This window comes from Peromyscus maniculatus, chromosome 1 (genome assembly GCF_049852395.1).
Source record: "Peromyscus maniculatus bairdii isolate BWxNUB_F1_BW_parent chromosome 1, HU_Pman_BW_mat_3.1, whole genome shotgun sequence".
NCBI lineage: Eukaryota > Metazoa > Chordata > Mammalia > Rodentia > Cricetidae > Peromyscus > Peromyscus maniculatus.
Window position 1 is genome coordinate 83,455,651 of NC_134852.1, and position 18,808 is coordinate 83,474,458.

The 18,808-nt window shown below is 38.7% G+C and overlaps 1 protein-coding gene across 7 annotated transcripts in view; it reads right to left on the reverse strand.

Moving 5' to 3' along the window:
• The window catches only part of Mctp2 (multiple C2 and transmembrane domain containing 2), a 280,804-nt gene that overhangs the window by 14,979 nt on the left and 247,017 nt on the right, over nt 1-18,808 (reverse strand). For all 7 annotated transcript variants that reach the window (XR_013042416.1, XR_013042415.1, XM_076545038.1 and 4 more), the window contains one exon: nt 10,583-10,692. Coding sequence is in view for 5 of the 7 variants with exons in the window: in XM_076545038.1 (XP_076401153.1) it covers nt 10,583-10,692 (110 nt within the window). In the remaining 2 variants the exon portion in view is untranslated. The remainder of the gene's footprint in view (nt 1-10,582; nt 10,693-18,808) is intronic.

Consider the following 18,808-nt stretch of genomic DNA (forward strand, 5'->3'; position numbering starts at 1 on the left):
TAGCTTTTAATATGACTGTTGACTATCTTATGCTAGACATTACCAATGAAGGTTTTTTTTTCTTGCCTGTACTCAGTTTAGAAAAGTACATAAGACCACTGAGTTATAAGCCAACTAACTAGGGCTCTAGTCCACCTATAATATTAGGTGATTGGGGGGAACTGATTTAATCAATCTGAATTATGATATGCTCTCAGTGAAATAGTATTATTAATACTATGTGTATCATATATATTTCTAGAATTAAACAAGTGTTAAATTTTAGTCTACATATAAATTTTAAATGAAAATATGTGTGCTCATTACTAAATTTTTTCTTGTTTTCCTTGTCAGTTTGTAAATTTGGTAAGACATTTGCTTTTATCTGTTTTTTAATTTTTGAAACACAGTCTCATACTAGCCAGGAACTCATTATATAGTTCAAGCTGACATCCAACTCATGGCCATCCTTCTGCTATTCTTGCCACCGTTGGGACTGTTGCACATGTGGTGCACCCCAAGTGGAAAGAAAATAAAGAACAGTCTTACCCAAGGACACAGAGGCAGGATATGAATGGCTACCAAAGCAGTTCACAGTGCTTACTTTTCAGAAAATCACCTCTCTATTAGTAACAAATCTCTCAAAAAAATTCGTAATCTAAGAAACAGGTAAGAAACAGGCATATCTCTGAGGCCAGCCTGGTCTATAGAACAAGCTCTAAGACAGCCAATGCTACACAGAGAAACCTTGTCTCAAAAACAAACAAACAACAACATCTGTTGGGGAATATTATTTTAAGGTGTTACTTTTGTTTGTGTTGCTTTTGTTTAACTCTGTGAAGCTGTGTTACTTTGTCTAAAACACCTGACAGTCTAATAAAGAACTGAATGGCCAATAGCAAGGCATGAGAAAGGATAGGTGGGGCTGGCAGGCAGAGAGAATATATGGAAGGAGTAATCTGGGGAGAGAGAGGAAGTAGCCAGAGAAGGAGGAGGACTCTAGGGGCCAGCCACCCAGCTACACAGCTAGCCACAGAGTAAGAGTAAGATTTACAGAAGTAAGAGATTGGGGAAAGCCCAGAAGCAAAAGGTAGATGGGATAATTTAAGTTAAAAAAAAAAAAAAAAGCTGGCAAGAAACAAGCCAAGCTAAGGCTGGGCATTCATAATTAAGAAAAGAACCTCCATGTGTGATTTACTTGAGAGCTAGGTGGCAGGTCTCCCAAAAGAGGAAAAGCAAACAACAACAAAAACAAAAGTCAGTGGTGGTGGTACATGATGGCCTGCATGTCTTTAATCCTAGTACCTAGGAAGCAGAGGCAGGCAGATCTCTGTGAGTTCAAGGCCAGCCTAGTCTGCAGAGCTAGTTCCAGGACAGGCAAGGCTACACAAAGAAACTTTGTCTCAAACAACAAAAACAAACAAACAAAAGAAATAATAAGAAGAAAAATTTAAATATTTAGACTCTGCAATATCATATATATTTAGAACAAAAATGACGCAACACAAAGACCACTCACTCCATTCCCCAAGCATGGAAATTCAAAGCTAGTAGATACATCAAAATATAGACATCAATACCTCCAGAAAATTATTACTGGATTTACTGGTGTGTGGACACTATACTAATAGATGTCTCTACTACAATAAATGCCTGCAGGATATATTCCAAAGAGCTACTCATAGCTAAATGAGACAGGGTTTAGAAAAGAGGCATAGAATACATTAGAATATTGTTTCATTGATCATGTGTGATCCTCATAATGGATACATTGTGAAATAAAATAAAACTAAAATAAATGTGAATATCAAACAGTAATTTTGAATACTTGTTAATAATGGAAACAAAATGAGTAGACTACATTATCTAGACGTCCATAGTTAGGGATGAACATATGACCATTTGACCTTTGCAGATTATGTGCTAGTACTGTGCAATTAAAAACTGTTTTCTGTTCCAACATTCTTTAGCCCAAAGTAAAAACCATAAGTAGTGTACCCAACTTCTCTCTGCTTCATTCCCATATTATAGATGCAAAACTGACAAATTTCATCTACCTTACAGTGATGCTCAGACTAGCCAATCAATTGATGAATACAGAACACTTAAAACACTGTGTGGTGTAGTAATAATTTAATACATTTTAGCTACTGAATTGTTTTGCTCTCATGCAAACATGACATAAATATCAGAAGGAATCTAATTATATCAGCTAGTAGTCTGAAGATAATAAAACATTTTAAAATATATAAATTCATTTTTTAGGAAAAGTTATAAATCATGACTCACTTTCTAGCAATAAAATCACATATTCTTAAAATGGTAGACAAATGATCTGAAAAAAATTTTTGGAAAGAAACTAGGCCACCATTCAGCTGACATGGAATTAAGAAAATAATATAACGCAAAAATAAAATTAATACAAGAATTTAATTCAATTCTAAAGTCATTATTCTACCATTTTTTTTAAAAATCAAATACTGGGAGTTTTTAGCTTGTTTCTGTTACCTGAGTGAGAGACAGAAAAAAAAAAGCCTAGAACCTCCCTAAATTAAGAATTAAATAGGAAATCATGACATAAAGTCCATGTATTTACAGTAAGAACAAGTGAGAAACAGAATGAATGAAAGGAGGAAGAACAGAAAGAAAATCCATGTAAATGGAAAGGGGGGACCAGATAGATATTGTCAGAACCTGGGGTCCAGGAAGACAGGACTGCTGTGGAATGGTCTATATGTCAATCTGTTGCTCTGATTGGTCAATAAATAAAACACTGATTGGCCAGTGGCCAGGCAGGAAGTATAGGCGGGACTAACAGAGAGGAGATAAGAAAGAACAGGAAGGCGGAGGGAGTCACTGCCAGTCACCACCATGTCAAGCAGCATGTGAAGACACTGGTAAGCCATGAGCCATGTGGCAAGGTATAGATTTATAGAAATGGATTAATTTAAGCTATAAGAACAGTTAGCAAGAAGCCTGCCATGACCATACGGTTTGTAACCAATATAAATCTCTGTTTACTTGGTTGGGTCTGAGCAGCTGTGGGTCTGGCGGGTAACAAAGATTTGTCCTGACTGTGGGCAAGGCAGGAAAACTCAAGCTACACAGGACTGACATTATCTATCTGAGGTTAGGTTACTTGTACAGATTGAAAAGATTGGAAAACAATAACAAAACAAAACAACAACAACAACAATAACTAACACACACACACACACACATACACAAAATCAAACCAACCAAACAAGCAGAAAAACCAAGATTCTGAAGTTGGTATTTGCCCAAGGTGACCCATGGCAAAATCCTCTTCAGCAGTAAGTCTGACCAGTCCAGACATCTGAGCACACCAACACAGCATTCCAAGGAGGGAAGTTCACAGCTTACACCGAAGGGCACCTGGCCCCATCAATCAAACCCAGCAGGAACAGCAAAACAAATTCTGAGACAGATGATTTGAGGTGTTGAGACCAACTTGATCGGTTTGTTATATATGCAGCCATGGTTAATTGGAAAAGTTATTAGAAAATAACAAGCCATTTAAAAAATTGTCATTAAAAAAAATCAAGAATGAGTAAGGTACTTAAAAATCAGAGATTTAAATCTAAACCTCTTAGTAACCATATGAAATTTGAATCAAGTATATCCTACAATGGAAAGATATCAAGTGTTAGATGCAGGAGAAAGATCAGAAACAATGCAAGGTATCTTGAAAGAAAATAATCAAACATGGATCATGAAACTAACAAAGAAAATCTGGCATAGCTACATCTGTGTAAGTCAGCAAGACAGTAAAATTTCATTAGTAATAAATAGGTTACTTCTTAATTATAAATAAGGTAATTCATAAAATAACTATTTCAATATGTAAACACAGAGAACAGAGCATCAAGAATATAGAAAGCAAAAAGAAAAGAAAGTTTAAGAAGAGATCGTTCCTAGTCATAGTGGATTGTTTGAATAGATCTCTAAGTAACTATTAGCAGAAATCCATCAAAAAACAAAGAGTACATACAAGATATGATGATAGCAATTTGAACTTTGGCAGTATATGAGTTATAATCCACACAATCTGCTTACTAAGCCTTCATGAAAAAATGATGGAAGTAAGCTATTGTTGGGCCAATATTTTCTGAACATAAAGGAATGAAATTACAATCTATAAACAAAAAAAAATGTACAGAAAATTTCCATAGTAACCTAAATTAAGCAACACACTTCTTGGCTGAAGAAGAAATCAAGATAAAAATCAGAAAATGGCATTAGCTCAATGCAAATGATTACTGTTACAATCTAAAATATCTGTCAGGGAGTTAAAGCTGTGATTACAGGAAAGTGTAGAAGATTAAATCTTTACATTAACAAGAAAGATTGACAGTAAGTGATATAATTGCCAAGTGGCAGAAAAAATATCAATGAGTGAAGATCACAGGAAGTGCTGAGGAAATGTAGGCAATGAAAGAGAAAAAGGAATCAGACATTCATGAAGGCAAGTAAGTGTTCCTTCTAAAGACTAATAGATAAGTTTTGTCAAGGAAGGAAAAAAGGAAAAACAACTCTCAAGTATAGTGGAAGATGCCAGGACAGATCTTGCTAACATATAAAAGTAGAACATGCAGGCTAAAATGGCTCAATAAAGTAAAAGTGCTTGCTGGTCCACACAGAGATCTGAGTTCAAATCCCTAGTACCCATATAAAAAGCCAGGCATGGCTGCATGTGCCTGTAACCCCAGAATCAAGTGAAAACAGGCAGAACCCCAGAGCTTGCTGGTCAACCAGCCCAGCAGAAATAGCAAGCTTCCAGTTCAGTGGCAGACCCTGGTCAAGGCAATAAGGAGTTGAGCCATAGAAGAAGACACTGGATATTCTGCTCGGTCCTCTACATATGACCATCCCTCTACACATATGCATAAACCACACACATTTATGAACACACACACAAAATAGAAAATAGTAAAATATTCAAATTAAGTAAACTAACCTCTAAGAGTTAAAATTTATAAAAATGTAAGTTATACAAAAAATACAGCTTATAGAAACATAAATCATAGAAAAACCAGAATATATATATGAGAACAGGAGATGAATATTTAATTAAAAGCCTTAAGAAAAAAAACTGTACTCCCAGATGCTCAATAACAAATTCTCTCAAATATGAAGGGAAGTGACAATTCTCCAACTCCATTGAAAACTTCTAGAGAACAGAGGAGGGTAAACACAACTGGAGCCTTCTAATCCTGAGGAAATTTTGAAGAACAGAAAAATAACTGGCCACAGTATTAATCACAGCTGTGAAATCTTAGGCATGTGTATATATCATAAATTCCAGCAATGAAGAGGCAAAAAGTAATATATGAGGGCACTGTATCACAAAGCACAGGGAGTTTATTCCAGGGTGGTGAGCTTGGCATCCCATCTAAAAATCAACCACAATACTTTAATATATTAGCAAAAAGAAAAGAGCTGGTACATGAATCATCCCCACAAATATGCAGAAGAAACTTGTTTGACAAACTCAACTTATATGCACAAGGAAACTGAGACAAAGAGGCATGAAAGGAATGCTTCTTATCTTTACAAAAACCTCTGGCAGAAGTCCTCTCTAGGGGTGCTCTGTTGCAGGCTTTCACTGTGAGACAGAGGAAGGAACATCTACCAAACTCGTCCTGATCTCTACAAACTCATTGTCTTATAGCCATGAGCAATGCTCCAAACCAAACTGAAATGCACAGGCACTGCCGTGAAAGGATGAAAAGGTTTCTTATGTGATAGGCAGATCTAATAGAAAATCCAAAATCCATTTCATACAAGAAGTGCACTAACAAAACCTACCAAGGTCATTAGAAATGAAGTCTGTGGAGGAAAATGTATTTTACTTCGAAACACCAGGAAGGAACAGGTAGGAAATAAAATCTTTTTTTAATGCAATTAAATGTATAACAAACAAATCAAGAAAGTAGAAATAATCTCTCCCACACTTAAGTCAAAGCTCTAAGATGGAGATTAGGATAGTCAGGAACGATGGAGGAAGCCACCAATTCATGTGACCTTAACATTTGTGTGTGCCCATAGAAGGCATACAATGTGTATGTATGTCAAAGGCCAGAGTTCTGGTGGGCATCTTCTGTAGCACACTCAATAACTGAATAACCTTGGTCAACGCAGCTTGCACATCTTGAAATCAAATAATTAATGAAACATTTTCATAAACGAGTCATTTTCTTGAGATGGGAGCTCTCCAAATTCTTGTCGTGGGGGATAAAAAGCTAACCTTCTTAGCATGAACTCACCCCATGTGAAGATATTGTTTTGTAAACTTCAAGGCACCTAGTAAAAATGATTAGGACACCACCCAGTAAGTTGAGTGCAGTTCTTTCCTATGGTCCCCACTCCATGCTAGGTTGGGGAAAAATTCAATGGCTACTTTTTTCTTAGGCTGGGACAAGTGAAGCCCTCAGATACCTCCACTCTCAGAAACACAAACTACTGGCCATACATCCCTGTAGATTTTTCTCTTATGCCATATCCAACAAGCTGGCATCACCATGTACACTGTTCTCATGGTAGCTTGCTAACGCTCTTCTAGGCATTTGCCCTTTGTTCTTTGTCCCTTTTAGCATGCTTCTCTCAGGGTAAATAAAATGTGTAATTGTCATTCTGCTGAGTTCCCTGTGATTCTAACTGTGCTTAACTTACTTTCCCAACACCACTTCCTAGTGAAGACAGTCCTATTTTACACAAATGTGTCATCTACACTCTAGACCAGTGGTTCTTGACCTGTGGGTCGTAACCCTTCTGGGGGTTGAATAACCCTTTCACAGGGGTCACCTAAGACCATTGGACAACACAGATATTTACATCACGATTCATAATAATAGCAAAATTACAATTATGAAATAGTAATAAAAATAATGTTATGGTTAGGTGTCACCACAACATGAGGAAGTGTATTAAAGAGTCTCAGCATTAGGAAAGTTAAGAACCACTACTCTAGACCCTCTGTGGCAATGAGTCACTGGGCTCCCTTAATCTTACCAACTCTTCGAAACTTTGCCTAAGATGCTCAGGGACCTGGGGTTGGAACCATCATTCCACCAAGTGACATTCAGTATACTCAGCTCTTCAGACCATCTGACCTGTTCTCTAGGAGAGTGTAGTGCCGACCAAGAGTTTCAACATGCTGTGTAAACATATTTGAAATTTGCATATACTAGAAAAAAAGTAATCAGAGAAAATAAAGCAGGAAGGGTAAACTACTGTTTCTCCCATGTATATATACAGCACTGGTGATAATCTTCCAGAAAGTAGCATGGAAGCCTTGCCCTAAGAGGTTCATGTAAAATGCTCCTTGTTGCCAAAGGCTGGGTAGAAGTTTTCCTGGTTTGTAAGCACAGAATTACAATAGAATTCCAAGAGTGTGACACATGACATCCCACTTGAATGCCCAGCAGGGACTTTAAGGTCACTGTAATAATGAATAGGCAAAGAATTAATAGGAGTCGAGCCCATGAGCCTTCCTGGGTTGCAGCTGGGCACAACAGTGCTCTGTTCATTCCTGTAAACACGTTCCGGGCATGGCCACCACAGCTGTGCTAGGCACAGCTGCCCCTCAAAAGCACTGTAGAGATGGGAGCCTGCTTAAATCACTCTGCCCTCTTCTCCCATCAGACACATTTCCTTTCACGTTATGAGTCACACAACAGCTACATTTGTGTTTTAGAGATGTTTAAGGATAGAGACAGTTGGACCAAACATCATCTTCCTTCCTCGGCCTTGCCCCCACTCCACATCCTCTTACCCTTCTGGCTTCCAGTACATTCTTCACTCTTTTTTTTTTCAGGGACTTTTTTTTTTCTGTCTGCTCAAGGTCTTTTGTGATGTGCCTTGCTCCCAAGCATCACCACGTTTCTCCCTAACCCATGCACATATTGCTTTCCCCATCTCTCCCTGTATCTTCTACAACAGTAGTTCTCAACCTGTGGACTGAGAACCCCCCCGACCCCCAAAAAAAGAAGACCATCGGAAAACACGGGTATTTATATTACTGTTCATAGCAGCAAAATTACAGTTGTGAAATAGCGACGAAAACGGTCGGGGGTCACCCCGACATGAGGAACCGTATTAAAAGGGAGCAGTATTAGAAGGCTGAGAACCACTGTTCCATAGTGTTTGGGTTTGAGTCTATGCACAGGGTGCCCATCTGCTGCAGCCCCCATCCACCTTTTGACAAACTATCTTCTCCCATTCTGAGATTGCTTAGTTGCTTCTTCAGTCTTGCCTTCTAGGTCCCTCTCTTTTAAGTCACCTTCTGTGTTCATCAAGCTTCCCCTAGTATCCTACCTGGCTCTTATCTACTAAAGCTGTATGATTATATTTGGCTATTACTATTTTTTTCTCTCTTACTGAAAAAAATTTCTTGGAGAGTGATAGTATTACTGTATAACAGTAACAGAAGCAGGTTCAAGTCCAAGCTCCTCTGACTGTGATCCTGGATTACAAATTGAATCACTCTCTTCAGGATCCTAGGTTGCACTAGCAATTCTTTATCATGCTCTGCTAGGAACTACTCTGTTCAGCACTGGGTGATTCTACAAAAACATTCATTGTTTGTAGAATGGCTGCGCACAGTGGTTGGCCAGCATGTTACCATCTGATGCTGCTGTTACCTATACAGCTACTATGTACACACTGTATTCTCAGCAAAATAAGCTAATAAAGACTTATCCAATTTCCTCATTGTATACTACTATTCCATATGCTTCAGGACAACATTTGCGAAGCTCCTCTAAGGCAGGATTTGTTAATCATGTGAAATCTAGGAAAACAGATAAAGTGTCAACATCTGTCAGCACAAATCCTCACTATAATTCCTTTCTCTTAAGATATTAGGAATGAAAAATACACTGTGTAAATTTAATAGAAACCTGTGCATTTTAAAGTGTTTGTTTTTCAAATTTTACTTTTCTTAATCATGAGCATGTGTGCATTTGTGTGTGTGTGGTTGTAGGTATGTACAAGGGGATACAGATGGGTGGTCCATTGAGGCCAGACCTGTCAGATCCCCTGGGGCTGGAATTAAAGGCAATTTTTAGTTGCCTAATGTGGGTTCTTAGAACTGAACCTGGCTCTTCTGGAAAAGCAGCAAGTACTCTAACCACTGGGCCCTGTCTCTAGCCTCTGAACATCGTTTTTGACTTAGTTTTAACCATACATGCATTCAGCCAGGCACACAGCTTATGTTTGTCAGCTTGGACTACAAGGTCATGTCTGGCCAGCCTGGGATACATAGTAAGTTTCAATCGGTCAGAGCTCCAGAGAGATTATGTGTCCATATGGCAACAGGAACAACAGAAACTACTACCCTGATAATAGGATAATGTTGTTCAATGGCAATGACTTTGAACTTCTAACTGAAAACCCACAGTATTCACAGAAGACACATTTATTATATATACTCCCTGATGTTAACCATCACTTGGGATTCACCTGCATTTTTATGTAGAAACTTTCACTGGGTATTTAAAACTAGTTGAAATTTCTTCTACAATTTCAAAACTAGTATCCTCTTTAGGTATTTAGAATAACCTACACAGACATGACCAATAACATGAGTATGGATTTACAAAACATAGATGCTACAATTCTGGATCAGAGAAGGAACATTGTCTGTTTATAAACCTAAAGAAAACAGTTAAAACTCACAGGGTCATACCAGACAAAGATGCCCTTATACACATTAATGCTACATAAAATAAAAACAAAAACATGGATCCTAGTCTCCATTAAACGAGTGGAGTTCTTTGACCAAAAAGTAGAGGGTAAAATCCAGCACGTTAAAGGCTGGATTTGAGGAAATGTATCCTGCCTTCCTTTTCTCTTCTTTTCTTTTCTTTCTTTTCTTTTCTTCCTTTCTCTTTCTTCCTTCCTTCTTTTTCTTCTGGATTGTTTTTGCTTGCTTTTATGAGGAAAATTGTATGGGGAACATATCATCCCTGCTCATTTACATAACAATAGTGAACAGCAGTAAATGTGTCTTGTCATAGTATACTTGGCCGACTAGGGTGAAAGATGTTCTCTCTAACATGTTAAAGAAAGTCAAACTAATCCTGGTACACCCATGGAAGCTATGAAGGAATTTCATGTCACCCCACCGATGTATGATACTGCGAGTTGTGTAGCTTTTTTGGAGAAGTAAGAAAATGTATTCTAATCATTTACTGGATTCTTGCATTCAGATTTAAAAACCCTTCAGAGCATATTTGTTTCTCTTTGATTTCTGAATAAAGTACCCTATTTTTTAAATCTATGACTTTTCGCTAAAACCAGCATATTTCTAAAAGTGAAAAGGGGCATTATTAATAGTCCTACTCACAGAGACAGAGGCAGGCAGGGCTAGTGTAAACTGAGCCATATCTTCACCCCAGTTCTGAAGTACCCTGTGTCTGAGAAGTTGCCAAGCCCAAAGGATAAGGCAGCTAAGGTCACTCCCAGTTTGTGTAATACCATTGCTTTCCTTATCACTTACAGGATCCCATGCCCTCCTCACCCCACCATCCTGTGGGTGCCAGGTCTAGTTTATACACCACTGCCCATCGACAGAACTTACTTCTTAATCCTTTCTCCAAATGAAGCGACTTCCTCTAAGATGTTCTGGACAGTGGAAACAATATCCTGTACCATATAGATTCTCTCAATTAGTCCCTTTTTCTCAGATTCCTAGGAAACATAAAAAGCGAGATTTATATTAACTACTTGAAAACAAAGCAAAACAGTTATTTCAAGAGAATAGCCACATTTTCCAAAAATGTTTATTGTTCCAGGATATAGAGTTCACTCTTGGTTATAGCCCCTATCGCTGTCTTAGGATCCATAGATGACAAGAGGGGGTTCCATGGGACCAGAGGCTTCAGGTCCCTGCAGAGAATTCTGCAATTGCTTCAGCATGGTCAGCTGTTTTCCCCTTTGTCCTTAGGTTACTTAAAGTACATTAAACCCTCTTCTATGAGAGTGCTTCAGACAGGCCCCACAATAAGAACAGGACCCTTTGGAGGCACACACAATACATTTCTGAGTACTGTGACTTCTTATGCAAATTGATGCATCTTAACTGTGTTTCCAACACACTGCAGATATCCGGAAAACTTCTGTTGTCCCTGGGCAGTTATGTCAGAAACAGAGTAAGTGTGCTCGGAGACATGTTATAGGCAGCTGGACTGCATAGGTCTATTGTCACAGCCTGCAAGCAGATCTGACACTGTACTGTGATTTATTCATGAAGCTGGAATACTATATAACTGTATCTTCCTTAGTCTTCAATTCCTTATGTAAAATGGAATTCTGCTGTCTAACTTGTTACCTCTAACTTGTATATAGAAGATCTTCAATATATTTTACTATGATAAGTAGCTATAACACTATAAACATAATTTAGTAATTATTCAAATGCCCAAGGAAGGGATATTCCTACACTGACATTTTTACACTATTTCTTGGCTTGTGTTCTTCCCTACTATTGTCTCTCTGCATCAGTTCAATCTATTGCACTTGCTGTATACAGCAAGGTCTTTATCAAACTTTCTTATTGAGAATGCTACTTGGGTTAGAGTTATGGTAAATCACCATGTAGACAATCCTAAGGGAACACTCCTAGGATATTCTCTATCCTACAAAAGAAAGAAAAACAAACAAACAACAAACTCGTTTCATCTTCTTTTTCTGCTTTATTTATCTCATTTAAATGGAGTCATAAATAAAATGAGGAAGCAAGCTCCCTCTGTGGTGGTTGCAGGGAAATACACCAATAGGGCAGTGCATTTATATATAGAGAGGGTGTATTAATCCCTCAGGGATTAAAGTAGTACCTACCCCACCATTTGGTGCAGAAGGAAACACTGAGGTTGTTGCTTCTTCTTGCAATGGCAGCTTTGTGAGACAGTTTTACTCTCTCCCTTAATTTTAATTTATTTTTCACTTACTATCATTCTTTAAGCAGTTTGTGCTAAAAGTTAGACATGCAGCTAAGGCGACCTCATTCATACTCAGCAACCCACAATTGCCTATGAATAGACACAATGGTCAAAACCCATCTCTGTCTGCTACATAAGCCCTGTGTGTTTACAAAGGAGCATTCCAAGGCTCTGGGGAGCTTGACCCAAAGGGCAAAGGAGCTTCCCTCTTGCAGCAGCCTTGACCTTAGGTCAAAACAATTTCTTGGAAAATGACTCAAATTTCCGTGTGGCTCAATTTTCTAAAAAACTCCCCATTTTTATTGTTTGATTCCACCCCCCAAAACAAACAGCCAGAACTTAAGGTTCTAATAAGAAGCAAGTGTTAATTAGTACAGCAAACTCATGAAGGATTGTGACAGCATCCTTTCAGTTTTTAAATGAATTTGATGTTTTGCTGTGAATATTCGGTATCCACAGATAAGATTCAGACTTGCATATTTTTTTTTGAGTCAGAGTAATCAAGATCCTGTACTTTTTAAATTATTTATCAACTAAGTCACTTGGATTATATTAGCCAAATTATAAAATGATTTCATTTTATTTTCATACGCATTGTTTCAAAACAAAAGCATATATATGCGTACATTAAAATGAAAAAGTCTTCATGTTGGTTGAGTATTCGGAAGTGACACATAAAGAAGCTCATTTGTGGTCCAAACACTCAATTGCACTCAATGAATACACTCTCTTTGTGGCTCTGCTTTTGTCTTATGTCATGTCACAGGATGTCCATGCTATGGCCTTTTGTCTTCTCATTTTTAATATCCACAAAGGTGTTCTTAACCATCTTCAGAGTTGAACTGAATGGTCATTTAATTGGCATCCTAATTGATACCACTGTAGATAAATTTAAGAGAAACTTTCTCAATGAGAGCTTAGGTTCCCTGAAAACTCACAAGCATGACGGAAGATAGTCTCAATTCTGTACTGTAATATCAAATTTATACACCCAGGGTATATTTTACACCTATTGCTATGTACTTTTTCTGTTAAACATTTTTAAAGACAGTGCTTCTCATGAGATATTTGCTTATTTGACTATTTTATAGGACTTATCCTGAATGACCCATGGATTCACTATTTTCTCCCATTTCTAGATATATTTGGTGTTAAATATTTTTATCATAATTTGAACTAAAGCATGGTTACCACGTGCTTGGCTATTTTCTCTCTTCCATGATGTGACACAGTTAAAGGACCCCACAATGGCACCAGCCATCCCTGCTATCAGGATCATGAACTACATAGGCCTTTCTACAAGATACTATCCTAGCCCTGGGCATTTTGTTATAGCAACACCAAGCAATGTAAAATATAGCCAGCATACCAACAACTACTTATAGCACTATTATCAGACCCTGAATATTAATTAACTATATACATCTGTGTAAATCTTATTTAAATATTGATGTGCATTACACAAGTTTTAAAAGTGCAGAATTATTCAATACAATAGGCAAAATGAAAACTTCAATTCCTGTATTTACACTATTTTTCCATCATCTTATCAGTGACATGGACTAAATTCTGAATATATTCAATGTACATTTACTCTATAACTTCTTAATCCTCCAACTAACCATTCGGAATTGGCAGTTTGAGGATTTTGTGTATCCTGTAGCCCAGGTGACAGTCATGGCATAGTAGGCTAGTATAACCTATAAATGGTGGATGATGAGGCAGAGGAATGGGGTGATTTTCCTCTAGTCCCTGAGACAAGAAGGGGCTAGTATTTTTTTCTACCAGTGATCATTCACAGCCTTACCTCTAAGGATAGTTGATTCCAGCCCATGGAAGGAATCACGGATGGCTAATTACTGATTGTCTGTTAGGTTCAACCTACTGCTTGTCTTTGAAAAGTTTACTACCCACACATGCATTTCAAAGAATACTAGTAATGGCTATTGAAAAAATCTGGGAACCTAAGCAACTTGTTCCATATTGTTTTGATGTAAATATTAAATACAATATTTAGCTCTAAAAGCTTTTTGGAAAAACAGCGATGCATGATATATCCTTTTCCTCTGAAATTTATTGATACAGAAAGGGATCAATTCTTTTTATTCATTCAGATGAGGTGCATTTCTTCATGCATTCCCATGCCTCTACAGAATCCCTACATAAGGCATTTGATGTTCATACATGACACGGGATATGTCCAGCTGAAGGATGTATCCTCATGGTTAGGATCAAGGATACCTTCTGTTCTCTGAGTCATTCTGGTGGTCTTTCAACAATGTTTCTCTGTGCTGATCAAGACATCGCAGCCTCTACACTACAGGAAGGTGGTTTTTGTACTTTCGTAGTTATATATGTGATTAACATCGTCCACACCCTCCTATTGTGCCGCTCACTGGTGGGACTTATTAGACCAATAGATAAGACCAGCTTGCCCCATCTGACTATATTCTGAGGATTCACAGAATTGTAGCAGGGACTCCTCAGGCCTAAGATGCTTTCTTGATGGAGAAATGAGTTGATACAGTGTAAGAGCAGGGGCTTATGTGTGCAGTAATGTCCAAGCACTACTGACAGTGACCTGCGAAACTGGCAAGTGCATCGACACCGAGCAAGGTTCTAGGTGCCATGAATGCACGAAACTGAACAGTCAAATTCAAGTTCCATGGGATTAGAGAAGCCGCCTCAGGATGCCCGCCCACACTGACTGCTGTCTGTCCTCTTACGGTCACACCATACTTCCACCTCTTAGTCATCCAGGAACACATTGGCTCCTTTTCTGCATGTCTGAAGTTATCTTTTAAGTCACCCATCTGTCAATGGGCATGTCACACAGGTACCAGGACTCAGTCCTATTTCCAGGAAGCTAGAGTATAGAGACAGTAAGGAATTTGTCTGTGTTGACAAGCATGTGCCAATGGACTTAAACCAGAACTAGCAACTGCTAAGAACGTGTCACTCAGTAGAAGAAGTGTCATATGTTTGGGGATGCATTTTTTACATTTTATTTATTTATTTATTTATTTATTTATTTATTTATTTATTTATTTTAAATCCCATCTGCAGTTTCTCCTTCCTACTCTCCTCCTAGTCTCTCTCCACAGCCCCCCACCCAACACACTCCTCCTTTTCTGCTTAGGAAAGGGCAGGTCTCCCATCAATATCAACAAAACACAGCATATCAAGTTGCATAAGACTAAGCACCTACCCTTGTACTAAGGATGGACAAGGCAACCCAGTATGAGGAGTAGGGTCCCAAAAGCCAGCAAAGGAATTGGAGACAGCCCCTGCTGCTGATGTTAGGAGTCCCACAAAAGGACCAAGCTACACAACTATAACATATATGCAGGTGGTCTTTTTTAAAAGTATCCATTCATCTGATATTTGTTCTTTCTGCCTTTTGTTTTCTGTGTGTCTATGGGTTTGTGTTCTCTCTACTTTTCATACAACGCATCATTTTGAGAAACGGGCTCCTGCTAGGTGTTCCTCCCTCAAATTTCCTCTGGGATTTTCTTGTGCAGCATTCATAAGAATGTGTACTATTTGATGCCTTTTGAAAATATTTTTGAGGAAAGTTTTATTCCATTTTCATCTAAGAAAAATCTGACAGGTAATCGGTGACTTTTAGATCAATAGATGAAAATTTAGATAAAATGTAATATAAAACTCCTAAGGCATATGAACTCCATAGACCTGCACATTCTGGAAACACACTAATCTTTATAGTAGCCAACATTCTGCTCGCTTGCTATGCTGCAAAATTATATCAAATAATGTATACCAATTTTAGAGTTTTAAAAGTAACATCTACCTATATAGCAATGCATACAAAACCTTTAGTAGTATTTGCATTTTCAGGAAAGCAAAGGTGTAGCTCTGAATAACAGTCTATGGAGTTGAGGGGAAGAGGGTGCTGCTCTGGTCCTGTCATGGATGAGCTTTGGGTATACAATAACTTACTTGGATTGCTATGACAGAGTACATGAGAGCTTTGTGCGTACAATAACTTACTTGGATTGCTGCCACAGAATACATGAGGTGAGTGATTTACAAAGTAAAGAAGGTATTTGGCTCCCAATTCCCATGGCTGGATGATTCAAATAACATGGTACCAGCATGTTCGTGAGCTTCCTCTCTCTGGTAGTATTACAACATTACAGAGACACAGAAAAGGAAAGTGACATTTGCAAGAGGGGCCAGGCATGCAGGGTGCTCTCACTTCATAATACCCTTCTAGGAGCAAGCACTCCATTCTACAAGACCAACACTAATCCCCTCATCGGGATTTTCTTGTGCAGCATTCATAAGAATGTGTACTATTTGATGCCTTTTGAAAATATTTTTGAGGAAAGTTTCATTCCATTTTCATCTAAGAAAAAACTGACATCATTACAGTTCATTACCCTTGCTTCTGCACAAGCACCTGAGGGCCAGAACCTGAACCCAGAGGACTCAGAGAGTCGCCACAGCAGTGAACATGATGACCTTTACCGTGTGAGTCTTAGTCGCAGTTCTGGAAACAGAAACTCACATCATCTTGACCCTGACTGCAAGGGGAGGCAGAGATGGGAAGTCTTGGTTGCTTTTCTATTGCTGTCATAAAACACCATGACTAAAAATAACTTGAGGAAGAAGGGGTCTATGTCCTACAGCTTATAGGTCATCATATTGCAAAGTCAGGGTAGGAACTCAAGGCAGGAACTGAAGCAGACACCATGAAAGAATGCTGCTTACTCACTTAGTCAGCCTGCTTTCTTATACAACTGAGGACTAAAAACCCAAGCATGGCACCACCTACAGTGGGCTGGACCCTCCCATATCAACCATTCATGGGGAAATGCTCCATAGCCATGCCTACAGGCCAATCTTGTGAGTAGAGCTTCTCAGTTAAGATCCTCTCTTCTAAGACATGCCTCCTTTGTATAATGTTGACAAAAACCATTCAGGAAAGAACTTTATCACATATGTAAATTACCTGGTACAGTAATTAACACGAACCCCTTCCCTTCAAGTAGGCAAAAAGACAAAAGATGAGCAGCCTTTTGTCTAGCTTAAAGAATACTGGAGTGAGTTTAGGTTTCTTAAGGAAGGCTGTTCTGGAACAAGTCTGTTCATGTTGCCCCAATGCTCTGAGAGATTGTCTAGCAGCTGGATGTGCATCCCGCTGGCTTTATTTACACATCTCAGATTGAACCAGGGGATGTGGTGATAACAGTTTAGCAGACACAACATTGCATCTGCTGCTGACACCACACTGCCTGGGAAGAGTAAGAGTGATTCATTCAGAAAGACAGGCAGCGGCTGCATGCCTCCAGTCCTTTCACCAGAGAGGCTCCCGATTCATACAGAGAACCGTGTTTAGAGAAATAGTGATGACCGCTGGTGTGACTGCACAAATGAACAAGATGATTGCAACTGACCACATGGCCACAGCAGGTCTTCTTTATGATTATAAACCTGTAAAAGGATAGAGGCCTAAGTGAAATCCTCATGACTGAGGGGCTACTCGATGTGCAAGCACCTGTCATCAATAGCAGGCGGAGCAGGAAAAAAAAAAAAAAAAAGGAAGATTTCAAATCAGAATCCAATTTTACAAGGTTTCTTTTTTGTTAGATGTGTGCACGTGATATGTGTGTCTGTGTGCATGTGGGCACATCTGTGTAGGTGGGTGAGGGGTGCGTATGGAAGCAGAGGCATTCTCTACCTCATGTATTAGGCAGGCTTTCTTAATTGAGCCCAGGGCTTGCTGCTTTACTAGTTTAGGTGGCCAGCTTGTTCTTGGAACCCAGTTTCCACCTCCCATGTGCTAGTATTACAAGTGGGCTGCTGTACCTTTCGGTTGCTTATGTGGGTGCTGGGGATATGAACTCAGGTCCTCCTGCTTGAGTAACCAGTGATTGTGGCCACTTTTCCCCATTGTTCCAGCACACCAGTTCCTGCTTCCATTCGTTTAATGCACTCTAAGAATGAGTAAAATTGACAGGAAGACAAAAACAGGACAAAGCCCAACTCTTAAAGGTGCTTATCATGTAAAGATGAATGCACAATCACCATCTTTTAATTGTGCATGTGTTTATAGAGCACCAGGAGGTTTGAGTCTTTGGCTGAGTTTTAAAGAGAGTCGAAAGAAGGATCAATAATGTGCCTGTGGCATAACATAGCTGCTCGCTCTTTTAAAGCAAACAAAACACAAGAAATGTATCAGGCGAGCTTTCCTTCCTTAAGGCCTTGTTGCCTGCCCCGTGTCTCTGGTGAACACAGCTCCATAGGTGCAATAAAGGAGCTTTGAGCCTCTGGGAGAGAATTAACACCATCAAAATGAATTTACAACTGAGAATTAATTATATAATCAGTGTGTTACTTTAAATCTTTCCTGCTTGTTCTGATTTAGAAAATCACTCATTTCTCTATTAATTATCTAAGCAAAACCAGGGAGATATTCCTGAAAATTGACCCTGTCAGAAAAAATATTTTTGACATGCTTAAAAATTGAGTGGTGTTTGTCAAAGAATGCTTACAAGTCCCCAAAGGATCAAGGCAAAATTTTCATCTCAAGATCCTCCCAGTAATGTCAGCCACCCAGATTAAAGATGTAAAACTGGGACTTTAGACAAGGGGAATGGATTGCCTCTTTTAATTCATTGAATATTAGAAGCCTGTAACTTGAAAATTTGAATGATCAAAATCAGAAATTGATTGAGTGGCATTTAGCATGAAAAAAAAACTTAATATCTGTGCTAATGAGGACGAAGAAACAGTATTTCTGCTACATAAGATTAAAAATTGTTCCCTGGGAACCCTAGCTTTACAAACTAGGAATGGACTTCAGGATTCAGCCCCATGCGGCACGTTCATGTGCTCAGGTA